The sequence below is a fragment of the Carcharodon carcharias genome, chromosome 13 (assembly GCF_017639515.1).
Source record: "Carcharodon carcharias isolate sCarCar2 chromosome 13, sCarCar2.pri, whole genome shotgun sequence".
In the NCBI taxonomy this organism is placed as follows: domain Eukaryota; kingdom Metazoa; phylum Chordata; class Chondrichthyes; order Lamniformes; family Lamnidae; genus Carcharodon; species Carcharodon carcharias.
In genome coordinates this window covers 75,469,191-75,495,737 of record NC_054479.1, presented here as the reverse complement: position 1 = coordinate 75,495,737, position 26,547 = coordinate 75,469,191, and the positions used below count along the sequence as shown (strand labels likewise).

The window sequence follows — 26,547 nt, the reverse complement described above, 5'->3', positions numbered from 1 at the left end:
TTTTAGGGGTCAGATGCCTGCAAACACTTGTTATCGCCCGTTTACTGTTTTATTGTCCTTTCTCTCCCTGCCTAAAATAGCAAAGGCCAGGTGGTCACTGTAAAAAGGTTTGAAAGGATTGTATTCAAGTTATTTAGAGTCTACGTTGAATTATGTTCAGTTTTAAAATCCTGCTTTGATTTGTGTATTTTTTGTAGAAGATTTACAATTTTGCTTAAAAAAAGTCTGCTTCAACTGTAAAAACTATTTCGCTGAGAGCATTGCAGAGTTTGCAGGTGACATGTTTTTGATGCAGGAATCATCTAGGAAGTTAATTTTAATGAAAGCTAAAGTATTTCAATCTGTTGTTCACAGCTTGCACAGTTTGAACCCCCAAAAGAGGAAGGGCAACCTGAATAATAAATCAAGACTTTCCACATCATTGGAAGAATGCATGAAAGGGATCTGATAAAATCACCTAGCAAATTATATTGAGTTTGGGGAATTGACTCCTATTCAGGGGAAGAAAATGGTTTGAAATGCAGCCAGTCCTTTAGGTTACACATGCCAAATAAATTGCCACTTTCAGCTGACCACACTGCACTAATACCACTGTTGTGTGTTTCTCCAGTGCAGCATTAGGAATTAGACACTGCAGCAGGGTAAAAAGAATGCATTTAACACTCATTTTAAACTTTGGGAGAGAGCTGTACTGAGCAGATTAGGAAACATTATTTGTGTTGCTTCCTTGTTAGATTGGGGACAAGGGGAGGAATAAAACAGGCGTTAACGACTTCACGTCACTTTTGGCCAATGGAGCTGGCACTGCATTATCTGTTCACAAGCCACCCTGAACAAGTGTTACCGTTGTTTGGAAATTGATGGTATTCAAGTTGAAATATGGGCCTCCTTGTTGGATGGTTTCTTGTCATCATGCCCACAGCCTGGAGAAAAGCTAATGGTGATCCACTGACAAAATGGTGTGCAGTGGTGTCTTGGAGCAGCAGCAGTAGTCTTATCATCAGACTGCACCATTAGTCTGAAAACAGACCTTATTGGCTCATAACTACACAAGTCCTATTGTTATTTCTAGTTGTACAAGAGTTCAATGTTCCCTTTTTGTATTTACTCAATAAATTCTCTTTGCGCATCATTGATATGTTTATTCATAAATGCACCAAGTAGATTCCATGAGGCAATCTCTTCCAAAGCAACAGGTGTGGTATTTCCAATTGTAATGGAAATTACAGCATAAGGAGGAGAACCTTCTGCCCATCTTCCTGTCCTGGTGTCAGCCCTTCACTTGGAGCTATTTCTAAATCGTATCTCCATCCTTTCCCATTATTCTTCTTTATCCTGAAGTTCTACTGTCAGTCTCTTCTGCCAGCATGCCATTTGTGACTGCTCTCTTTCCTATCATCCCATACCTCTCCTGAAATCCGTCCCTACGCTCTCCTCTCTTCCCTCTTTCTTCTTCTTCCTCCTGCCGCTCTGGTCTCTTTTTTTCTCTCCATTTTTCTTTCTGCTCCCTTTTCTCCATTTCCTTCCCTTTACCCTCCCTGCTCTCTTTCTCTTCCTTCTCCGTCAACGTTCCCTGTAATTCAAATATCCAGGACAAAATTAACAGTCACTTGGGCAAGTGTGGATTAATTAAAGAAAGCCAGCATGAATTTGTTAAAGGCAAATAGTGTTTAATTAACTTGATTGAATTTTTCAATTAAATAACAGGGTTAATTGGGGTAATGCAGTTGATGTGGTATACATACACATCTAAAAGACATCTGATAAAGTGCCATGTAACACATTTGTAAAGTTGAAGCCCATGGGATAAAAGTTAGCTGAGTGACAGGAAATCGTGGTGGTGAACTACTCTTTTTCAGACTAGAGGGTTATTAGGACTCCTATTTTCCTTCATGTACATTAATGAACTAGATTTGGGTGCACAGGTGCAATTTCAAAATTCGCAGTTGATACACAATTTGGAAGTTCAGTGAGGAGGATAGTGATTGGCTTCAATAGGACACAAGCTGATGGAGTGGATGGACATGTGCCAGATCCTATGGAAAGAAGTGTGAGGTAATATATTTTGCAAGGATGAATGAGGAAAGGCAATATGAAATAAAAGGTACAGAGACATGGGGCCAAATTGATGAAGGTGGCAGGGATTGAGAAAGTGGATGAAAAGGCTTCATAAATTGAGGCATCGCATATAAAAGCCAGAAAGTTACAAGGAACCTTTATAAAACACTGCCTCAGCCACAATTGGAATATTATGTCAAATTCTAGGCACCACACTAGGAAGGTCATTGATGAAGCAACTCAAGTTGGTTGGGCCTAGGACACCACACTGAGGAACCCCTGCAGTGATGTCCTGGAACTGAGATGATTGAGCTCCGAACAACCATCTTCCTTTGTGCTAGGTATGACTCCAACCAGTGGAGAGTTTTCCCCGATTCCCATTGACACTAGTTTTGCTAGGGCTCCTTGATGTCACATTCAGTCAAATGCTGCTTTGATGGAAAGGATGGGTGTGGGACTAGCTGGTTTCTCTTGTAGAGAGCTGACCTGGACACAACAAACAGCTTAAAGGGAACATTGCTTTCACTCTGTTGTTTTCTGTTTGCTCTTTGCTTTCTCCTCTTTATCAACAACTGCTATTTAGTGTCTTTGGGTCGCTAATGCAGCACAGTACTCCACTGTGGCCAGTAGTTAGCCACCTATTTCCAGCTAATGGTATCAATGTTAACATTTTTAATCTTCCTTCTGCAAATGTCTTTATGCTAATGGTTAGGTCAGCCCACGTCCATAATAAAATTCTTCAGAGTAAACCCATCTTCTAACTGAATTATAATTTATGTTTGCCCCTCTTACTGATTCACAAAGGCTATAAATTATAATTTGTGTCTGCCCCTTTTACTGATTCATAAATTATAATTTATGTCTGCCCCTCTTACTGATTCACAAAGGCTATTCACCATCCATACCTTGCAGAATTTTCAGGAAGTGATGACAATTTTGTCTTCAGCACTCCTCTGCTGTCTCAGCACAACCATGGAGCCTATGCAGCTCATGTTTTGTCAGCTCACAGCACCTTGCTTAACTAACAAGTGAGCAGTGAAGATGTTCTATTCCTTGAATTAGTTTCTTCCTGGGTCCCTGCAGCAACTGATCAGAGCAAAGCCAAGAAAATGTATTTTGAGTTCAGTTATTAGCAGTACTTGCAGATGATGCCAGCAGGATCAGATGGGTCAATTGCTTAATTTAATCTTGAATCAAATATAATGTGGACTACAGTCCTCTGCTGAGGGTGACTGTGATGAGATGTGGCTTTTGTACATAATGGGCAGTTGATAAGTACCAGAATGGCTCAATGTTCCTCTGATACGGAAAGTTCCGGGTTGACTTTCCACCTGTCTGAAGTGATTTGATAAGTCTCTAAGAGATGTGCTCTTGTTTGTCCTTCAAGTTGAAGAAGACCATGTTCATCATCTGGGGTGTTTTGTAGGGTTCCGGTGGGTAAATAGGTGACTGCTAAGGCCGATCTGCACCCGGAAGGTTCTGCTACAAATAGGACAGGATACTGTAGACGATTTGAGTTTTGGACAGGTTGCTGGCTTGGGATTTCCGCTCCTTGTGTTTTCTCTCTGATTTTGATATGTGCTTCCACATTGAAGGAGGCCACACTTTTTTATTTGGCTGCACCAGGTGCAGTGATCCTTTGACCGCCATGAAAGCTCACCCCAGACTCAAGCTCGCGATAGAAGATTCACTTTGGTAAGCGAGTGTCAGGCATTCTGGCTATGCAACCAGCACAACTCAGTTGTGACTGTCTCAGGATGGTGTGGATGCGTGGCATGCCAGTGCATGTAAGTCCCATAAATTTTTAATTTGTCCCATGTCACGTACGTTGGCTTCCCAGGATGCCATTTGTCCCATATTTCTCTGGACAGGAACTACTGGGAAATCTTCACTTGCTACTGACTAAGTATCTTTGGTGTCTGCATGTGCAGTCAGGGCAGGGAAGCCGGAGTCTCCTCTGCGGTCCAACCAGAATCAGCAAGCCTGGGGAGATGGTGGGGCATCTGGCAGCCCTGAGCATGGAGTCCGGTGTTATCCCTCAGTGAAGGGCAGGGGAAGGTTTTGGTATCCAGGAGGCCCGAGTCTTGGGTGGGGAACTGGCAGCAGCCCCAGGGAGGTGCGGGGCCCAACAGGCTGGAGTGGAGGATGTTGGCATGACAGGGTGTGAAAGGGGCCTACTGAGTGAGGAGGAAGAAGAGTTAGGCAGAGGGGCTGCTGAGTGAGGGAGGGGGTTGGGTTGAGGAGCTGTTAAGTGATGGGGGAGGGGGTTAGGGAGAGGAGTTGTTGAGTTAGTGGGGGAGGGGAGCTGTTGAGTGAGTGGGGGAGGGGGTGGAGAGAGGAGCTGTTGAGTGAGCGGGGGAAGGGATTGGGGAGAGGAGCGGTTGAGTGAGTGGGGGAGGGGGTTGGGAAGAGGAACTGTTGAATGATTGGGAGAGGGGGTTGGGGAGAGGAGCTGTTGTGTGAGTGGGGGGAGGGGTTGTGAAGAGGAGCTGTTGAATGCATGGGGAGGGGGTTAGGGAGAAGAGCTGTTGAGTGAGTTGGGGAGAGGAGCTGTTGAGTGAGTGGGGGAGGAGGTTGGGAGAGGAGCTGTTGAGTGAGTGGGAGAGAAGGTTGGGGAGAGGAGCAGTTGAGTGATTGGAGGAGGAGGTTGGGTAGAGAGGCTGTTGAGTGAGTGGGGGAGGGGAGCTGTTGAGTGAGTGGGTGGGGGTGTTGTTCAAGGAGCTATCGAATGAGTGGGGAAAGAACTTGTGGAGAGGAACCTGAGTGAGTGGGGGAGGGGATTCAGGAGAGGAGCTGTTGAGTGAGTGGGGGAGCGGATTGGGGAGAGGAGCGGTTGAGTGAGTGGGGGAAGGGGTTGCGTAGAGAGGCTGTTGAGTAAGTGGAGGAGGGGGTTGGGTAGAGAGGCTGTTGAGTGAGTGGGGGAGGGGTTGGGGAGATGAGCTGTTGAGTGAGTGGGGGATGATGTTGAGTAGAGGAGCTGTTGAGTGAATCGGGGAATGGGTTGAAGAGAGGAGCTGTATAGTTAGTCGGGGAGGGGGTTGGCAGGAAGAGCATTTGAATGATTGGGGGTCGGGTTTGGGGAGAGCAGCTGTTGGGTTAGTGGAGAATGGGTTTGGGGCGAGGAGCTGATGAGTAAGTGGGGGTTGGAGAAAGGAGCTGTTGAGTGATGGGGGTTGGGGAGAGGAACCTTAGTGAGTGCGGGAGGGGATCGGGGATAGGTGCTGTTGTGTGAGTGGGAGAGAAGGTTGGGGAGAGGAGCTGTTGAGTGATCGAAGGAGGGGGTTGGGTAGAGAGGCTGTTGAGTGAGTGGGTGAGCGGGTTGGGGAGTGGATTTGTGGAATGAGTGGGGGAGAGAGTTTGGGAGAGGAACTGTTGAGTGAATGGGGTTGGGGAGAAGAGCAATTGAGTGATTGGGGGAGGGGTTTGGGGAGAGCAGCTGTTGAGTTCATGGAGGAGGGGGTTGGGGAGAGGAGCTGTTGAGTTAGTGGGGAACGGGGTTGGGGAGAGCAGTTGTTCAGTTAGTGGGGGAAGGGATTGGGAACAGGGTCTTTAGTGTTTCTGTAATGCGCAGGTGGGCAGAGCTGCTTGTGTATGTGTGTGTGATTGTGTGTTGAGGAGCAGCATGGGACATCGGGCAAGCAGTGCAGAGATTTGAGAGAGCAGCATGCCATGTCGATGAGTTCGAGGAGGCATACTGTAAGTACAGCATTTTATTGTTAATTCACTATAAAGCCTTCCCAGCAAACCCTCCTCCCCACCCCGTCCACACTGGTGTCTTGTCTCGCCAGCAACATCCCACATCCCAGTCAACGTTCTCACCGCCCCTCCCCTGCCACCAGCCTAATCAAAGTGTCCCTTATTTTACTTCCTCAGAGTTGGTTGCCCAACCCAAGGTATTACTACAGGAGTTCCTCAGAGCAGTGTTCAAGGCACAAATATCTTCAGCTGCTTCATCTATGGCCTTCCTTCCATAATAAGGTTAGAAGTGGGGATGTTCGCTGATGATTGTACAATGTTCACCATTCGCTCAGATACTGAAGCAGACCATGTCCAAATGTAGCATGACCTGGATAATATCCAGATTTGTGTCCAGATAAGTGGCAATTAACACTTATACCACACAAGTGCCAGTCAATGACCAGCTCCAACAAGAGAGAGTCTAACCATCACCCCATGATACTCAATGACTTTATCATCACAGAATGATTCCAAGGACAAGGGAGATGGGCATGGAGGTGATTGGCCGATGGACTACCACAGGGCTCAGTGCTAACCCCAATACTGTTCAACATATGTACAAATGACCTGCCACCAACCACATCTCATAAAATCATCTATGCTGACAACATCTGTTGTGCCATCCAAGCCCCATCCTTCTGCACCCTGGACCAGATCCTTAATGAAGATGTTACAAAGTTGACATCTTTACAGCACATGGCAACTTACATTGAATTCCTCTAAAACCAAATCCAGTGTATTCCACTAAGGTGGAAGCAAAATACTGTGGATGCTGGAAATCTGCAACAAAGGTGCTGATAGTGGCAGAAAGGTGAGAAAGCGGAATGTGATAATAACAGAACAAGGGGAGCATTGTGGGAAAGAACATGGAACAAGTAACAGATGGCCCTTTGGGGATGGGGTGGGGGGAGGGGGCGGTGGTGGAGAAAAAAAAGGATAGAAAATAGAAGGGGGGATAAAAAAGGTGTTAAAATCAGCGCCTTTTTTAGCATTAACCACTACCATTGACACCCTCTTTGCCCTTTAGTTCATGACATCTCCGGCAATCTCTCCTTTGCCCCCACCTATCACTGGTCTTCTATCCAGCTTCACCTGCTCCACACCACTTAAACAGGAAAAAGTTCATCACATTTCCACTTCTCTTCAGCTCTGAAGAAGGGTCATATGGACTCGAAATGTTAATTCTGTTTCTCTTTCCACAGATGCTGCCAGGCCTGCTGAGTTTTTCCAGCATTTTTTGTTTTTGTTCCAGTGTATTCCACTTCCATAATGCCAGTGCCAAAAAAGAATGGCATATTTACATGGATGGTCAGAGAATAAAGCATGAACCAACACAACATACTTGGGAGTCACTCTAGGTGGGACTCTGAGCTTCCAGGAACATCTAAAGAAACAGCAGTAAAGGTCAAAACCAGAAACAGCTTATTAACTGAACTTTTCTGGATCTACATGGGGTGCAGCAGCCACAACACTCCGGACGTCAGCACTTGCCCTATCATACTCCGCAGCAGAGTACTGTGCAACTGTCTGGCACAGGTCATCACACGTACATCTTGTTGACACTCAATTAAATGCAACAACGCACATCATAACTGGAGCTCGTCACTCAGCACCCCTTCCCTGGCTTCCTATCATCGCAAACATCATTCCACCACATGTCTGCCTAGCTGGTTGAAACCATCCACAATGCACCTCACTTACTACTCCACAACAATATATTCAATGCACCTATTGCCTGCCTTCCATCTTGGTGTCCCATAGAGAGCAATCTCCCTTAGCTAGGTCTACTAGCCAACATCCTTTGGACCAAGGAATGGGAAACATGGGAGGTCATGAATAAGATGCTTGTGACAAATCCACCTGTCAAATGCAGGTTTTGATCTACCACAGTGGGAGGGGTTCTTGCTAAAAAGATTTAGGACAAGTCAGGGTCTCAGTACAAACCCCTTATGCACTTCTGGAAAGACACAAACAATGCTGCACATTACTGAGGAGTATTCCCTCTATAGACTAAGGGGTGGACTAATCACCTTAAATTCAGCAAATGAGGCAATTGCTTGGCTCTGGAGATTTACGTTCGCTAAATAAACAAAAATCACTGAATTCCCCACTATCATCATCCTGGAGGTTACCACTAACCAGAAACTGAACTGGACTATCCATATAAATACTGTGGCTACAAAAGCAAGTCAGAGGCTAGGAATTCCATGGTGTCATGACTCACTGAGGATAGTGCGCTGTAATATCAAGCTCCACTGTAACCCAAGCCACGACAAATGTGAAAAGTTTGACCAAACCATCAGATTGCCCCAATTTTCCCTAACTGTTTAACTTAGGTTAACAGAATACAAGCACCAGGTTTATAAATTTCATAAGTAAATAACTGTTTACTGAACAAAATGTCTTTAACCAGTAGCAAAAGAAAAAAATATGAACTTCTAACACTATATCTTAAACTCTACCCCCTTCCTAAATCCATATCCATACATATATATATATATATATATATATATACACACACACACGACACATAAGGACACAAAAACATGGATTTTAAGGGTGGGATAAAACAGTTCAATAGCACCAATTCCGGAGTACAGGACCCGAGGGGTTGATTTTGATGTCTTTCAAATTCCTTTCAGTTCTTTGTTGGTGACACGAGGTGGTCTTCCAGCACTTTCAGTACTTAGTTCACTGGTTGAGCACTTGCCTTTCAATATCTCTAACAGTGGTTTTCCTCTTTTCCTTTTTACAGGGGTTTTCAGAGAGAAAGCAGGTAATAGAGATGTGAAGTAAAGAGATTTTTAGGTGTTTTCACTTTGCAAGCCAGGAGCTTCCTGCTGTACTGTTAACACACAAAACCCTGGTCACCTGGTCAGGAGCCAATTAAAATGTAAGGAGTCCTGGACCAAGCTCCCTTGGTCCTGGACTCCTTTCCAGCACCATCCTGTCTTTCATTGTACATTCTGTTCCAGGACTGCAACATCGTATATATCTCTTGTCCTGTTCCAATAGACATGTCTTTCAAACTGCAAACTTTGTAGTGAACAATCTTTACAAGGAATTTATTGTTTCAACCATTCAATCTAAACAGTCTCGCACTTTTAAACTTTTTCTACTGTACAGTACTTCCTCTGATATTGATCTAGTTTCTTGGAAAAGTACCCCACCGGTTTCTCTACCCCTAAGTTATCATCTTGTAATAGGACTGCACCTACCCCCAAGTCACTAGCATGAATTGCCATTTTAAAAGGTTTGGTAAAGTCAGGGGCGGCCAACACTGGTTCATTTATTCAGATTGCCTTCAGCTTTTCAAAGGCTGCTTGGCATTCTGTTGACCATACCACTTTTGCCTGTTTTCTTAACAAATTGGTGAGAGATATAGCTATTGTGCCGAAGTTAGGCACAAGCTTCCTATAAAACCCAGTGCTTAAACAGCCAATACCAGCACGACACATGGGCAGAAAAGGAGTGTGCAGAGCGATGGAGGGCAGAGGAAGTATAAAAACAGTGCGCCAACCTGAAAATAGCATATCAGTCTCTGGTTAGTGAACAAAAACGCAGGCAAAGTCAGGAGGAAGATCATGGCCCATGGGAAGCCTTGTGATGAACTAGAGGAATAGTATATGCAATGGGAGGAAAGATGGACCTTAGCAAGGGTGCTTCCTCAGAAGGAAGAGGGAGATGGTTGGGATATGGGACAATCGGGCAGGTGACCCCACCCCATAGGTATCCCCCTATGGTCCAGATGATACAACAGGGCTATGATGTGCAGGGTGCTGATGGGCAACCGGGGGGCTGTACAGCTGGAACACGTGGTATCCTATGTCCTGGATCAATTACAGGGAATAGCGGATAAAATCCCCAAGTTAGATTTAGGTAAGGACCCATACAGTCACTTCCAGGAAATAGACCAGACAGCCACTCTGCATGGTCTGGATGATAGGGAGAAGGGGAAGGTACTGCTATTCACTTGAGCAAACAGCCTGTTTGCCACATTCCGAGTGGGAAATAGCTTGATTAGGGCCAATCTAGGTGGTAACTTGAACCACTGGCTGCGAACACTGATAGCCCACTCACTAACTTATCTCCAAACAGCCTTTGAAGATTTTGACCCCGAATCAACCAACAACACTGAAGTTGGTGTGTTGAGAAAGATGACCCTGCGCTTCGAGAAGAGGCAATGGGACAAGAAGGTTGGGTTAGAACAGAAGCCCAAGGGAAAGGTGTGTGAGGCAAAGAACACTACCCCCAAGTCCTGGAAACAGGAGAGAAAGGATAGAGGGTGTAGTGGGTCCCTGGGACCAGGGGGGGAATGCTACAATTGTGGCAGGAAGGGACATTTGAAGAGGGAATGTAAGGCCTCGAGGAAGACCCCTCCAGTGAAAGGGGAAAAGAAGGAAGACGCATGGGACTCTAGAAGGATAGAGGAACTGCACTGGGAGACAGCCAAAATGAAAGAGCAAACGGGAAAGGTTCATGCCCACAGCAGGGAGAAGGCAACCTTTCCACCACCCGCTACGTTCTGATGGGGCTGTGCCCGTGCCGCGTATCTGTGCCCGATAGTTTATGATGAATGGGGAAGACCCTGTGTCCACATGTGTATGGACGGAGAGCGTGGGGTGTATCTGATAGACTTAGATCGATTGTAGGAAGGATGAAGGCGAGGGAGGTGCAGGTGGAAGGAGACCCCATGTCTTGACTCCAGAAACAGTATCCCTTCCCAAAGGAAGCAGAGCAAGATCTGGAGACTGTGGTAGCATTGCTGGTGGAGCAGGGTGTATTGTGTCCTCTAGCCACCAGTGCAAACTCACCGATCTGGACAGTCCGGAAGCTGGACGGATCCTGGCATATGACGGTATGTATTGAACGAGAATATCCCAGCCTGCGCGCCCACAGGTGGCTGATTTGATAGCAGCCATACCCAGTGAGGCAAAAGTATTTATAGTGTTAGACATTTCAAATGGGTTCTGGTCCATATCGGTGAGGACCAATGACCAGTACAAATTCGCATTCACGTTTAAGGGCCAACAATATACATGGACGTGCGCACCCCAAGGGTTCCACACCCTCAATATTCCACCAGTGCATGGCAAACGGGTTGGAAGGGTTCAGTTAACCCAAACAGTTAGTGCAGTATATAAATGATCTATTATTGTTCTTGGAGACTGAGGAACAGCATCTGAACCTTCTGGGAGAATTGCTGCAGCTGCTGCAGGGCATGGGGCTCAGGGTCAACCCTAGGAAAGGTCAGATTGGGCGGAAAGAAGTTCAGTGCCTAGGATTGACCCTTTGACCTGGGGAAAGAGCCATCAAGGAGGGAAAACAAAAGGCAGTGCAGGAACTAAAACGATCCAACAATGTGTCAGGGGCTAACCAGGTACTGAAGGGAGTTTATTGAGGGTTACACAGCCACAGCAGCTCCCCTGCTCAGCCTACTCTGAAAAGGTGTTGAATGGGAGTGGACTGAGGCGTGCGAGGATGCTTTCATCCAAGTAAAGTCCGATCTGCAGACTGTGCCTGCCTTAGGAGACATGGGCCCCGAAAGGGGTTTCACCTTGGAAGTAGTGGCCACAGACTCGAGCCTCAGTGCACTTCTAAGGCAAGAGGTGCCAGGTCGAACTCGACCAGTGGCATATGCCTCCCGCATATTGTCCGTCGTAGAGAAAGCATACTCCATCTCCGAGCGGCACCTCTTAGCTACTTTCTGGGCCGTGAAATATTTTGCAGTATACGCTGGCACATGCAGTGTAACCCTGACCACCCACCACACAGTGACAAGGCTTTCATTGGAGGGAAGGATCGAGGGTGACACTTTGAGCAGTGCACGTTTAGCCCAATGGACGATGCTTTTAAACAGATTGGAATTAAAGGTTAGGTCACTTGATGAACCAAAACTGGCAGGGAACATGGACTATGAGGGTGAAGCCCACCTCTGTACAGTAGAAGGTGTGTGGGACACCAAGGGTGGCATGTACTCAAGCATACACCCATAGGAGCAAGACACCTTAGCGGATAGTTCTAGCTCAGTGATACAAGGGGAGAGGAGGATCAGATGTGGTATTTATGACCCAGAGAGGAGAGTGGAGTTGGCCCTGAAGCTACCATCAACTCAGTGCCCAACAAGCTGAGTTGGCAGCAGTAGCCTATATGGTCACCAACCCCCAGGAATTCCCCATGCAATACACCATCTGTTCTGATTCCATGCTCACTTGCAACTCATGCACCAAGTATTAGCTATATGGGCGCGAAGAGGATTGACCTCAGCTGAGGGGAAACCCCCTGCTCCGCACAATTTTGGAAGTCATCAGTAAGAACCCAGGGCAACAGAATTACAACAATAAGTATGTAATACAGCCCACTCGAAAACTGAGGTCAGGTGGGAGGGGAAGAAAAGAACTGATGGATGGACAGGGTGGGGGCTGAGAAAGGCAGCCTGTAGGAACCCTATAAATAGGGGATAATGACAGCTATAATGGGCGGGGGAAGGAGACTTGTCCATACCCCTGCCCCGGACCCTACACAAGTCCAGCATAAAGAGCCAGTTCTAAAGGCTATTATTGAAGCAAAACAGGGAGGAAAAGAATTAGAAGGACCCTGGCAGGCTGAGGACATAGTGGTGAAGAAAGGCATGTTATTCAAAGGAGACAAGTGGGTGATGCCTGAGGGGTACCGTCAGGAAGTAATGCAATTGGCCCATGGAGCTCCTGGAGCCGGACATCCAGGAAATGAGGGGACCTGGGAATGTATTAAACATCTTGGCTGGGAATGGTGGCTAGGAATGAGATCAGATGTGGAAGACCATGTGAAGGGATGCTTAGTGTGCCTGGCAAACAACCCGGAACCCCAGATGAGGAAGGCTGAATTAGGAGTTACCCGGAGGGCGGAAGGGCCGTGCTGGTTAATCCAGATCAATTTTATCAGACCCCTGCCCACCACCAAGAGGGGAAATAGACCTTGCTTGGTATTAGTGGACAATTTCACTAAATGGGTGGAAGCCTTTCTGCGTAAACCAGCTACAGCTACATGGACTGCCAGAACTTAAGTAATAGAAATAGGGTCTGCCTGAAACAGAGGAATCGGATCAGGGAAGCCACTTCATGGGGCAAGTGATGCAAGCCACCTTGAAACTGTTAGAAATAGAAGGGAACATCGGGAAAAAGCACCGGCAAAACAATTTATTGCTGAGGCCGAGCAAGGCCCAGGACTGGAATGTTGGAAATCAGCTAATGGTAAGGAACTATGCAAGGGTGGGAATGTTTGAACCATTGTACAAGGGTCCATACAACATTGTGGATAAGGCTAGTCCCATGGTCTATGCTGTCCAATTGCCCAACTGCATCAAATGGTTCCATATCAACCAAATGAAGAAAGTGTCCACACCTAAGGGGAGAGTGGCTAGTTGGACACACCGAAAGGAAACTGGCTCCCCAAAAGCCCACTAGTCTGGGACGAGGCCTGCTGAGAGGGGAAAGGGTGACACCCACCCAATTACTCCCCGACACGGCAAAGCTACAGGAGGCAGAAGATTACTGGACGTGCTAGTGTATTAAGTGTAACCTTCTCCAGCAAGACTTAGCAGAGAGCCTTAGCAAATTGTAAATATTGTGTTTGGAAAAACATGAAGTGCCACCTATTGACGGGAATCATGGCAGTGGCTGCATTGCGGTGACCACAGGGAACAGTGCAATCTAACAAAAATACCACTCAGACAGTTCCCGCGAGATAATATTTAACATAACAGATGGATTGTATCAGGATAGATGGATCAGCATTTACCAAGAGATAGCGACAATTTGCGTACAGTGTGTGACGGCATGGGGGATTGGGGGTGGGGTGGGGTGAGGGGAGACTGGGACTGCGAGGTGCGTGGCTGATGTTTGGATGCCCCTGGAGTTTGGGCCAGATGTGGCCTGCCAGCTGGTGTAATTTCCTCTCAGGGGAACAGGAGTCCAGCACCCGCCAGAGGCAAAGCCTAGGAAAGGTACACAACAGAAATGTGGCAGCATAAACATTAGTGAGACCCCGATGATTGGTGATTGGTTGGGCCTACCCGCAGACTACCTCCACCCCAACTACCGTAGGGTCTACCATGACAACGGAGACTACCACAGAACTTGTCAGAACCTGATCAGGTATCTGGGCCAACAAATGGACTTGGTCTAGTTAAGTAGACTAAAGGTTTGTATGATAATGTACGTCAACATCTCAGGTTTGAAGCTCGAATCTACCCTGAATACTATATGAGAAATTGGTAAAACAGGTGATGAAATAGGAAACCCAGGCTCAGGGACTGCAGGCCAAAGCTCCAGAGGGGGATTGGGCTCAGGGACCTGGGGCTGAGGCAGAAGCCCCCGGGGAGGTTGAGGAGAAGGAGGGGGCTAATGAGTGATATCATAACAAGGTTCAACACCGGGACGGGAATCGTGAATGCCATGGATCTGACTACTTTGGATCAAAAGGTTCAGACCCTCAGCGCTCAGCTGAAGGAGGTTCTAAGGGATGAGCAACAAATCCAGACAGACGGGTTTCAGAATGCCCAGGGCTTGACGAAATGGGTTAAGGTGTTGATACCGGCTGTTGAGGATCATGCAAGAACAACTAATGTATTGCCCAGGGAAATGGATAAGTCGGAGAAAAGGGCAGCAGGAAACAGTGCCTGCTCCATGTATGGTAGTTGGATAGTGGAGCAGAGACAGATTCACCAAGGGAAGGTGCCCTTATGGATCAGCAACGAACAGATTGAGGACCTGACCTCAAGACCTACCAATTTGGCCGGGTGCCAACTCAGGGGATTAGTGCAGGTGTATTCTATTAATGCTGATTGTTTTGTGAAGCATGGAATGTTACTAGGGGCAGAATTTACACCTTGTCGGGCAGGCTCAGCGGGAAGCCAACCACCCCCCGCAATCAGGGCCGGACCACGATTTAAGGCCTGCTCAGTGTGAAACGCGAGCAGCAGCTCTTAGAGCTGCCTGTGCCGGGGGAGGAGGGTGAGCGAGCCAAGCGCGAACTTCGCACATGCATGCAAGTGCACAGAGCAGCCTCAGGGAGATGAAGAGTTTTCAAAAAAAATACTAAAGCTTTGAAAAGCGTTATAAAACATGTCCCTTCATGTGACTCTGTCACGAGTAGGGACATGTTATAAACAAAATTTTATTTCATTTTTATATGATGTTGGAAACCTTATCCTGCCCATTGGTGAGGTTTCCAAAAAAAGTGCAAAGGCCACTTGGCCTTTTCGCCTGCCCGACAATTATAAGGTTGGACGGGCAGTGAAAAACTTGTTTCCATTACCTTGTTCATGGCTTTAACAGGTCTTTTAATTGTCAGCGGGCACGCTGCCGATTCCAGCATGTGCCCGCCGACCGAAATATCGCATATCTGCACGTCAACTCATGTGCGTGCCTGCCTGCCAAGGTAAAATTTCTGCCCTAGAATTCATAATAGCAGTACCTATCATTATTCTGAGCCATAGAGCTAAGGATGTGTACCAAGCAGAGAATGCTGGAGTGATGAGGGATGAGTATCATGTCATGCACCATAATATTCATCCTAATGCAATTTGATTCAAGGGGATGATACTGGACACATCGTTGAGGGAGTGTAATATAGTGTGGCCCCATCCTATTTATGCCACTGAGGAGGCATTGTGTGGTTTCAATGCAACAGCCAACTGCACTATGGAAGCAGTACCAGTGGCCCCTAAACGACAGCACTGTGTGCTTTATCCCAGTGCTCCCCTCGAGGATAGGCCAGGTAGAATTAGTGGACATACATCAGTGGGAGACAGTGGTTCTCAATGCCAAGGAAGACCTGAGGGACAGACTGGGCCTATACATAAACTAATTCTCGCATCCCATACCTCCTTTGCCAGAACACCTGACAGGGATTAAACACAGGGTTCAACTGAGTGCAGAAAACCTACTACCTCCTCCAGCAAAGGAGTGAGAAGGTGCAATGAGACATTGAAAAGATCCAGGTCACCACTTGGTGGGATGACTTATGGGATTGGGGAATTAATTTGTAAGTCCACCCCTGGGTCAGGATGTTCTCACATGCTGATCGTGGCACAGCTTGTAGTCTTGCTTTGCCTCCCGCTTACCTTTTGTCAAATGAGACAACAAAGTAAGAGATGGGAACAAAAAGCATTCATGCGGGAGATTTTCCAAGATGGGACCCGTAGGCAAAGGATGGGCAATCACAAATTGGAAAAGTTTAAGTTAAACCTAACTGAGCCCTGAAAGGGCCAGATAAGGTTTAAAGGGTGGAGCTATGTAAGTGGCCACCATGGAACTCATGAAATACGCATGACATGATCTACCAACTAGAGAGAGCACATAAGCAGATTTTGAGAACAGAACTTACTGAAAATAATGCATAACCCCACTGAGATTGGGAAGGGGGTGGGGTGGGGGGAATCAGAATGCTAGAGTTTGAAAGTCTGTCATTAACAAGTTTATATAAATAATAAAGTTATACCAATAACAAGGTTGTAACATTAATAAATTTATGGTCACTAACAATGCAATCGATGTATCATGGGACTGGTTGCTTGGTGACCCGAGTGGCCACGGAATGAAACAATGTCTAAGTTATCCCAAGAGACAGAGAACAAAGGAACTAGTTATCAAGTGTGGTCGAGACTGAGAGATAAGACCCTTAAAGCAAGCAGGTGCTGAAATCAATGAAAGGTCAACCGATCATGGCAGACATGACAAACTTGTGGCGCTGGCCAGTGGTCAGCCAACCAATCACTGAGTACTGGACAGTGGGGTTGATCAATCAAGGACTGTTCATGAAGGTTGCATGCATGGAATGGGGTATAAGAGAAGGCAGCCCAAGATGTTAGCTAACTAACTCGAAAGTGGAGTGGTCTGATCAGCTGCTTGACTAGCTCGGGAACAAAGTAGCCTGATAAACTATTTGGAGACAGGAATGGGGAGGACTGACCATCCACTTAAATCTGATTCTCGGACAATCCAAGCAACAAGGCAGCTCAGTCTGCCTGAGTGATACAATGCTTGTAGAAACAGAACTTGGAAGTATTAAATGAATTTGCTTGGTTTGGATTAACTTGGCAGTTTTGAGTTGTTGATACCCAGAGTGAACCAACGAACCAGAGGTAGGGAGAGCCTACAGCACTCTGGAACTCCTTCAGCCTCAGCTTCAGTGTGAGCTGACTGTGCTAACTTGTTTAACTCGGGATCTGCTTTTTGAACCTCAATTAATGAAGACCTGCCAAACACTTCCTTTGAATTATCCTCATCCTTAAAGAAAGTTTCGGCTACTCTTACATCTGCATGTGGTATTACTTTGGCCTCTGGTAATGGACTTTGTTTAGCCATTGCTCTGGTCATCCAACCTGATGGAAAAATACTAGGAACTTGTTCTTGTAACTGCTCTGTCTCTTTAGCCTCTCTCAGACTTTCCATAATTGTTGGCAAAGTTATAACTTTCACTCCTGCCAAATCATTCCCCGGGAGTAAATCAACTCCAGCCATGGGTATTTTCTTAACACTCCTCCAACCACCAATCCACAAAACAAATCACATTCCAAATGCACTTTGTACAATGGAACTGGGATATACTCTCCACTTATCCCGTTTACCAATACTTTAGCTTTCATTGAACTCTCTGGAGGGAAAACTAGGTCATTCTCCAGCAAAAGAGTTTGATTAGCTCCTGTGTCCCTTAATATAGTTATGGGTTTAGCTGCATTACTTGATGAAAAATAGGTTACCTTCTTGTTAGACTAAAACCCTTTATATCTTTCGTCTACCATATTCACTGCACCTTCATTCACAGCAGTGTTTACCTCCAAAACCTTATTTGTAGTTAAAGCTACAATTTGACTGATGGCATTTTCTTAAAAGCAAAATACTGCGGATGCGGGAAATCTGAAACAAAAATAAAAATAGCTGGAAAAACTCAGCAGGTCTGACAGCATCTGCGGAGAGGAATACAGTTAACGTTTCGAATCCGTATGACTCTTCATCAGAACAGAGTCATATGGACTCAAAATGTTAACTGTATTCCTCTCCGCAGATGCTGTCAGACCTGCTGAGTTTTTCCAGCTATTTTTATTTTTGTTATGGCATTTTCTTGCTGAGTTCCCTTCTCGGACTCACTCTTCCGAACTCCAATAAGTCCCATGGGCTTCCCTTACAACTTCCAGCATTCTGAACGAATGTGTCTCACTTTATTGCAATGGAAAAACTTAGGCCTTCAAGTTTCACCCCCACCCTCAGTGCCTTCCTTCCTGATTTGAGGAGAAGATCTCAAAGTATTCCCAGCTATCCATTCTTTACCCTGTCTACTTGCTTTCCTTTAAATCTCCCACTTTCTATCCTTTTCAAATTTCTCAGGTTGATGGAAAAAAGGTTTGGTTTTATGGATCTGCTCATAATCGTCAGCCATTACTGCTGCCTGTCTAGCAGTTGCAATCCTTTGGTCATCAATATGGCTTCTTATTACAGAAGGAAGGGTGTTTTTAAATTCTTCCAAGAGAATGGTCTCTTTGAGAACTTCATAGGTAGTTTCAACTCCTAATGCTCGCATCCAGCTGTCAAAACTACTTTGCTTAACCCTTTCAAATTCAATGTAAGTTTGCCCAGGCTATTTTCTTAAATTTTGAAACTTTTGTCTGTATGCTTCAAGGACCGTTCTGAAATGAAGTAAAGAATTCTTCAACATCCCTTTTCTCAAGCTTGGGAAGAGTTTGTAGAAACTAAACATCTACCCACTGGGTTCTGATCTGGAAATAAGTCCTGCCTCACCTCCTGGTGTCTCTTTTTTAACCGCCTGCATTTTAAGCTGGAATTCTCTCTCTCTCTCTTTCCTCCTTTTCTAACCTTGCCATTTCTAATTCCCTTTCTTGTTTTCTTTCTCTGTCCTGCCTTTCTGCCTGTTCCCTTTGGAAATCAAGTTTTTACATTTCCATTTCTGCCTCTTACCTCTAGATTGCCCTTTCTACCTGTTCCCTTTGGAATGCTCTCTCTCTCTTTCCTTCTCCTTTTCTTTCTCTGTCCTTTCTTTTTCTGCCACCTCTAGTTCCAATTTCTTTATTTGCAACTGAATTTGAGCCCATTCCAATGAACCAGCCCTTGGAGAACTTGGTCTCTCGGGTATTCCTTCCAATTTCAAATGCTGTGCCATCTCTTTGATTATCTCTGCCTTCCTAGCTTTGGCTGGCAATCCTACTCTTAATTTACTTGCCAGATCGATTAACTTGGCTTTTGGGGTCCCCTGTAAAATCTTCAGGGACATCTTTTCCACTTGCAGGAAAGCTTTAGCAGTTTCCAGTATCATCTTATCTTTGATAGTCCAAACCTGGTGTTTCCTTTTAACTTCTATCACTTACTAAATCTACACCCAAATCGTCATTGTCTTTTGTTCCAAAATATCCTAGGCTCAAGCCCCGAAACTTCACTGGTTGAGAACTTGCTTTTCAATGTCTCTACAATTTTCCTTTTTACAGGGGTTTTCAGAGAGAGAACAGGTTATAGGGATATTAGGAACAGAGATTTTTGGGTGTTTTCTCTTTGCAGGCCAGGAGCTTTCTGTTGCACTGCTACTACACAAAACCCTGGTCACCCGGTCAGAGTTGTCAGGCAGCTCCCTTGGTCCAGGACTCTTTTCCGGCACCATCCTGTCTTTCATGGTACACTCTGTTCCAGGACTGCAACATTATTATATCTCTCATCCTGTTCCAGTAGACATGTCTTTCAAATTGCAGCCATTGTAGTTTTAAATCCATAGTCCAACAGAAATAAAGAAAAATTTCTTTACAACAGTGAGTCACTCATCTCCTAACACCCCAAAATCTCTCCACAAGGCACAAGTCAGGAGTGTGATGGAATACTCTCCATTTGCCTGGGCGGGTGTGATTTCAGCAGGGTGAACAACTATCCCGCGTTTTACGGGATTGGGTTATCCTATTTGAAGCCGGGACCCTGTTTTGCCTATGTTTCTTATGTTTGTGCTTTGCACATGTGCAAAAAGGACAAGCGCACCCCCGGTATCCTCCCAATAGTCTGTAAAACTCCTCCAAGCGTCTGCCTCCCCACAGCTCTTACAGGCTCGCCTCCATGCCAAACTGTCCCTTAAGCTTTCTCTGGGAGCTGGTCACCCTAGATTCCAGCAACACTCAAGAAGCTTGGCACCGTCCAGGACAAAGCAGCCTGCTTGATTGGCACCACATCAACAAACATTCACTCCCTCCACCACGGACTCACAGTAGCAGCAGTGTGTACCATCTAAAAGAGGCACTGCAGGAGTTCACCAAGGCTCCTTTGACAGCACCTTCCAAACCCATGACCGTTACCATCTAGAAGGACAAGGGTAGCAGATACATGGGAACACCACCATCTGAAAGTTCCCCTCCAATTAACTCACCATACTGACATGAAAATGTATCGCCATTCCTTCACTGTTGCTGGGTCAAAATCCTGGAACTCCCTTCCTAACAGCACTGTGGGTGTACCTACACCACTGGGACTGCAGCGGTTCAAGAAGGCAGCTCACCCCCACCTTCTCAAGGCAACTAGGGATGGGCAATAAATGCTGGCCCAGCCAGTGAAGCCCACATCCCGTGAAAAAATTTAAAAATACAACAGCGACTACATTTTGAATAATACTTCAATGTCTGTAAAGTAACAGGTCTTAAATATAGAAACATAGAAAATAGGAGCAGGAGTAGGCCATTCGGCCCTTCGAGCCTGCTCCGCCATTCATTAAGATCGTGGCTGATCATCCAATTTAATAGCCTACTCCCGCTTTCTCCCCATATCCTTTGATCCCTTTCGCTCCAAGAGCTATATCCAACTCCTTCTTGAAAACATACAATGTTTTGGCCTCAACTACTTTCTGTGGTAGCGAATTCCACAGGCTTACCATTCTCTGGCTCTCAATCCAAAATGGTCTACTCCGTATCCTCAGACTGTGACCCCTGGTTCTGGACTCCCCCACCATCGGGAACATCTTTCCTGCATCTACTCTGTCTAGTCCTGTTAGAATTTTATAGGTTTCTATGAGACCCTCCCTCGTTCTTCCGAACTCCAGCAAATATAATCCTAACTGACTCAATCTCTCCTCATATGTCAGTCCCGCCATCCCACAAATCAGTCTGGTAAACATTTGCTGCACTCCCTCTATAGCAAGAACATCCTTCCTCAGATAAGGAGACCAAAACTGCACACAATATTCCAGGTGCGGTCTCACCAAGGCCCTGTACAATTGCAGTAAGACATCCCTGCTCTTGTACTCGAATCCTCTGGCTATGAAAGCCACCATACCATTTGCCTTCGTTACCGCCTGCTGCACCTGCATGCTTATCTTCAGCGACTGGTGTACGAGGACACCCAGGTCTTGTTGCACATTGCCCTCTCTCAATTTATAGCCATTCAGCCTTCCTGTTTTTGCTACCAAAGTGGATAACCTCACATCTATCCACATCTGCCATGCATTTGCCCACTCACTCAGCTTGCCCAAATCACACGGAAGCATCTCTGCATCCTCCTCACAGCTCACCCTCCCACCCAGCTTTGTCATCTGCAAATTGGAGATATTACATTTAGTTCCCTCATCTAAATCATTATTATATATTGTGAATAACTGGGGTCCCAACACTGATCCCTGCGGTACCCCACTAGTCACTGCCTGCCATTCGGAAAAAGACCTGTTTATTCCTACTCTTTGTTTCCTGTCTGCCAACCACTTTTCTATCCATCTCAATACACTATCTCCAATCACATGCACATTAATTTTACTCGCCAATCTCTCATGTGGGACTTTGTCAAAAGCCTTCCGAAAGTCCAAATAAGCCACATCCACTGGCTCCCCCTCATCAACTCTACTAGTTACATCCTCAAAAAATTCCAGATTTGTCAAGCATGATTTCCCTTTCGTAAATCCATGCTGACTCTGTCTGATTCTGCCACAGTTTTCCAAGTGCTCAGCTATTAAATCTTTTATAATGGGCTCTAGAATTTTCCCCACTACCGAAGTCAGGCTGAATGGTCTATAATTCCCTTTTTAAATAGTGGGGTTACATTAGCTACCCTCCAATTTGTAGGAACTGTTCCAGAGTCTGTAGAATCTCAGAAGATGACCACCAATGCATCCATTATTTCTAGGGCCATTTCCTTAAGTACTCTGGGATGTAGATTATCAGGCCCAGGGGCTTTATCAGCCTTCAGTTCCATCGATTTCCCCAACACCATTTCCGTACTAATACTGATTTCTTTCAGTTCCTCCCTCTCACTAAACTTTGTGTTCCCCAACATTTCTGGTAAGCTATTTGTGTCCTCCTTTGTGAAGACAGAACCAAAGTATGTATTTAGTTGGTCAGCCATTTATTTGTTCCCCATTATAAATTGACTGTAAGGGACCTACATTTAAGGTGGTGAACGACGCTATAAAATGAGCTTCAAATGGTAATCTGCTTGGATTCACTGCAAAGTTTGGTAACATTGAATTGAGGATGAGATGGTGAAGCTGCCCCAGTGAATTGAAAACAAAAACAGAATTACCTGGAAAAACTCAGCAGGTCTGGCAGCATCGGCGGAGAAGAAAAGAGTTGACGTTTCGAGTCCTCATGACCCTTCGACAGAACATGAGTGAGTCCAAGAAAGAGTTGAAATATAAGCTGGTTTAAGGTGTGGAGGGAGGGGAATTGAATTGAGCCTGTCGGGAATCGGAACCTTCCACCAGGCTCTTGTTGTGGGGGAAGCGATTGCTGCAGTGCGGTCCGTTCCGGTGACGAGCCGGATGTGTGAGTGTTGCTAACAGCGAGATGGCAAGTTTGAGCTCGGCGGCCGTGACCGAGACAGGGCCCGGCCCCGCGGACAGCAGAGGTCCGGGGCCCGGCCCCGCGGACAGCAGAGGTCCGGGGCCCGGCCCCGCGGACAGCAGAGGTCCGGGGCCCGGCCCCGCGGACAGCAGAGGTCCGGGGCCCGGCCCCGCGGACAGCAGAGGTCCGGGGCCCGGCCCCGCGGACAGCAGAGGTCCGGGGCCCGGCCCCGCGGACAGCAGAGGTCCGGGGCCCGGCCCCGCGGACAGCAGAGGTCCGGGGCCCGGCCCCGCGGACAGCAGAGGGTCCGGGGCCCGGCCCCGCGGACAGCAGAGGTCCGGGGCCCGGCCCCGCGGACAGCAGAGGTCCGGGGCCCGGCCCCGCGGACAGCAGAGGTCCGGGGCCCGGCCCCGCGGACAGCAGAGGTCCGGGGCCCGGCCCCGCGGACAGCAGAGGTCCGGGGCCCGGCCCCGCGGACAGCAGAGGTCCGGGGCCCGGCCCCGCGGACAGCAGAGGTCCGGGGCCCGGCCCCGCGGACAGCAGAGGTCCGGGGCCCGGCCCCGCGGACAGCAGAGGTCCGGGGCCCGGCCCCGCGGACAGCAGAGGTCCGGGGCCCGGCCCCGCGGACAGCAGAGGTCCGGGGCCCGGCCCCGCGGACAGCAGAGGTCCGGGGCCCGGCCCCGCGGACAGCAGAGGTCCGGGGCCCGGCCCCAGCCCCGGGGACAGCAGGGGGCAGGACAGCACGTTTGAGTGTAATATCTGCCTGGACACGGCGAAGGACGCGGTCATCAGTCTGTGCGGCCACCTCTTCTGGTAAGGGAGGGAGGGAGGGGGAAACGGGCGGTTTGGGTGGGGAGCAGGGGATGTGGCCAGAGCTTTGTTTCTTGTTTCCAGAAGTTTTGCTAACTCTTAATGTTTTGTTCCTGTTTTCGGTGAAACCTCTGGATGTCGACAGCTGGCCCTGCTTGCACCAGGTAGGTCAGTGACTTTTACTCTGTTTATCAGCTCTTGCTAACTAAATGTTGAGAAAATTAATAACTCACCCCACTGAATACTGACGTTAGGGTCCGCTTACTGACTGCTGAATGTCAGCTTCAGCTCAGTGGTGATAAGTTTCTTTTAAGACTGAGGGGGCTATGGCTTCAAATCCCAGTCAAGGGACTTGAGGACATAAGCGAGGGTAAGGGAGTGCTGCACTTTGGAGGGGTTGTCTTTCACATGAGACGTTAAACCCTCAAGGTGGACGTAAAAGAACCCACAACACACTTTCATAAGGAGAGGAGTCCTCTCTGGTGACCTGGCCCATAATTATGTATCAAGCAAAAGTGGATAATTTTGGTAGCATCTGATTATAATCAACAATTAGCTATAGTTTGTAGGAATTTGCTGTGTTTGAGTTGGCTGTTCTTTGCCCAACAGTATAAATAACGACACCTAAAAAGTACTTCCTGAGGTGATGAAAACTGCTGTAGAAATAGAAGTTCCTTTTTATTTGCTGATGTGAGTTGGGAGGTGTTCTGATATCTGATATGCCATAGAAATCAGGCCTCACATTCTGAGACCGATCAAACACTAGGTCTCCTTGCTGGTAAAAGCACCAACCAAAAAACTGAACACTCCACTGCCACTCATACCTGGGAGCAAAACGTCCACACAAGGGAATACAAGCCTGGTATATGCCACCTGCTCTAATAGTTTAGCACCGGTATCATTCTAATGATTCTGTGCATAACCCACTCCAAGCCCAATTAACATCTCTGCGGTGTGGTGTCCAGAACTGAACAACACATCAGAGGGTTTAGCTCTAGCTTTATAATTTTCACCACTTTGGCCATTATCGGAATGGGTGGGAATGCAATGCTCCATTAGCCCTTTAAATTGTTCTTTATTCCAGGTCGTCAGACATTTTAAATTTCTGTACTTGGACCCTCCCCACCCCACCTCCTCCCCACCCCACCTCCTCCCCTCCCCTCCCCACCCCACCTCCTCCCCTCCCCTCCCCACCCCACCTCCCCCCTCCCCTCCCCACCCCACCTCCCCCCCTCCCCACCCCACCTCCCCCCCTCCCCACCCCACCTCCCCCCCTCCCCACCCCACCTCCCCCCCTCCCCACCCCACCTCCCCCCTCCACCTCCCCCCCTCCCCCCTCCACCTCCCCCCTCCACCTCCCCCCCTCCCCTCTCCCCTCCTCCCCCCTCCCTCCCCCTCCCTCCCCTTCCTTCCCCCTCCCCCCCCTCCCTCCCCCCCTCCCCCCCCCCCCTCCCCCCCTCCCCCCCCCCCCCCCCTCCCCTCCCTCCCCCCCTCCCCCCCTCCCTCCCCTCCCCCCTCCCTCCCCTCCCCCCCTCCCTCCCCTCCCCCCCTCCCTCCCCTCCCCCCCTCCCTCCCCTCCCCCCCTCCCCACCTCCCCTTCCTTCCCCTCCCCCCCTCCCCTTCCTTCCCCTCCCCCCCTCCCCTTCCTTCCCCTCCCCCCCTCCCCTTCCTTCCCCTCCCCCCCTCCCCTTCCTTCCCCTCCCCCCCTCCCCTTCCTTCCCCTCCCCCCCTCCCCTTCCTTCCCCTCCCCCCTCCCCTTCCTTCCCCCCCCCCTCTCCCCTTCCTTCCCCCCCCCTCTCCCCTTCCTTCCCCCCCCCTCTCCCCTTCCTTCCCCCCCTCCCCTTCCTTCCCCCCCCCTCCCCTTCCTCCCCCCCCCTCCCCTTCCTTCCCCCCCCTCCCCTTCCTTCCCCCCCCCCCCTTCCTTCCCCCCCCTCCCCTTCCTTCCCCCCCCCTCCCCTTCCTTCCCCCCCCCTCCCCTTCCTTCCCCCCCCCTCCCCTTCCTTCCCCCCCCTCCCCTTCCTTCCCCCCCCTCCCCTTCCTTCCCCCCCCTCCCCTTCCTTCCCCCCCCTCCCCTTCCTTCCCCCCCCTCCCCTTCCTTCCCCCCCCTCCCCTTCCTTCCCCCCCCTCCCCTTCCTTCCCCCCCCCTCCCCTTCCTTCCCCCCCCCTCCCCTTCCTTCCCCCCCCCTCCCCTTCCTTCCCCCCCCCTCCCCTTCCTTCCCCCCCCCTCCCCTTCCTTCCCCCCCCCTCCCCTTCCTTCCCCCCCCCTCCCCTTCATTCCCCCCCCCTCCCCTTCCTTCCCCCTCCCCTCCCCTTCCTTCCCCCTCCCCTCCCCTTCCTTCCCCCTCCCCTCCCCTTCCTTCCCCCTCCCCTCCCCTTCCTTCCCCCTCCCCTCCCCTTCCTTCCCCCTCCCCTCCCCTTCCTTCCCCCTCCCCTCCCCTTCCTTCCTTCCCCCTCCCCTCCCCTTCCTTCCCCCCCCCTCCCCTTCCATCCTTCCCCCCCCCTCCCCTTCCATCCTTCCCCCCCCCTCCCCTTCCTTCCCCCCCCTCCCCTTCCATCCTTCCCCCCCCCTCCCCTTCCATCCTTCCCCCCCCCTCCCCTTCCATCCTTCCCCCCCCCTCCCCTTCCATCCTTCCCCCCCCCCCTCCCCTTCCATCCTTCCCCCCCCCTCCCCTTCCATCCTTCCCCCCCCCTCCCCTTCCATCCTTCCCCCCCCTCCCCTTCCATCCTTCCCCCCCCTCCCCTTCCATCCTTCCCCCCCCCTCCCCTTCCTTCCCCCCCTCCCCTTCCTTCCCCCCCCTCCCCTTCCTTCCCCCCCCCTCCCCTTCCTTCCCCCCCCCTCCCCTTCCTTCCCCCCCCTCCCCTTCCTTCCCCCCCCCCCTCCCCCCTCCCCATCCTCCCCTTCCCTCCCCTCCCCATCCTCCCCTTCCCCCCCTCCCCATCCTCCCCTTCCCCCCTCCCCATCCTCCCCTTCCCCCCTCCCCATCCTCCCCTTCCCCCCTCCCCATCCTCCCATCCCCCCTCTTCCTCCTCCCCCCATCCTCCCCTTCCCCCCTCCCCATCCTCCCCTTCCCCCCTCCCCATCCTCCTCTTCCCCCCTCCCCCTCCCCCTCTTCTCGCCTCTTCCCCCTCTTCTCGCCTCTTCCCCCTCT

At 49.1% G+C, this 26,547-nt stretch overlaps 2 protein-coding genes across 2 annotated transcripts in view; both read left to right on the top strand.

Moving 5' to 3' along the window:
* The window catches only part of LOC121285445 (MYC binding protein), a 43,854-nt gene extending 42,722 nt beyond the window's left edge, over positions 1–1,132 (top strand). The window contains exon 5 of the mRNA XM_041201867.1: positions 355–1,132. Coding sequence (XP_041057801.1) covers positions 355–399 — 45 coding nt within the window. The 3' untranslated portion in view covers positions 400–1,132. The remainder of the gene's footprint in view (positions 1–354) is intronic.
* A 13,048-nt stretch (positions 1,133–14,180) lies between these two features.
* The window catches only part of LOC121286082 (tetra-peptide repeat homeobox protein 1-like), a 47,790-nt gene continuing 35,423 nt past the window's right edge, over positions 14,181–26,547 (top strand). The window contains exons 1-3 of the mRNA XM_041203080.1: positions 14,181–14,600; positions 22,629–23,401; positions 23,544–23,562. Of these exons, the coding sequence (XP_041059014.1) occupies positions 14,181–14,600; positions 22,629–23,401; positions 23,544–23,562 (1,212 nt within the window). The remainder of the gene's footprint in view (positions 14,601–22,628; positions 23,402–23,543; positions 23,563–26,547) is intronic.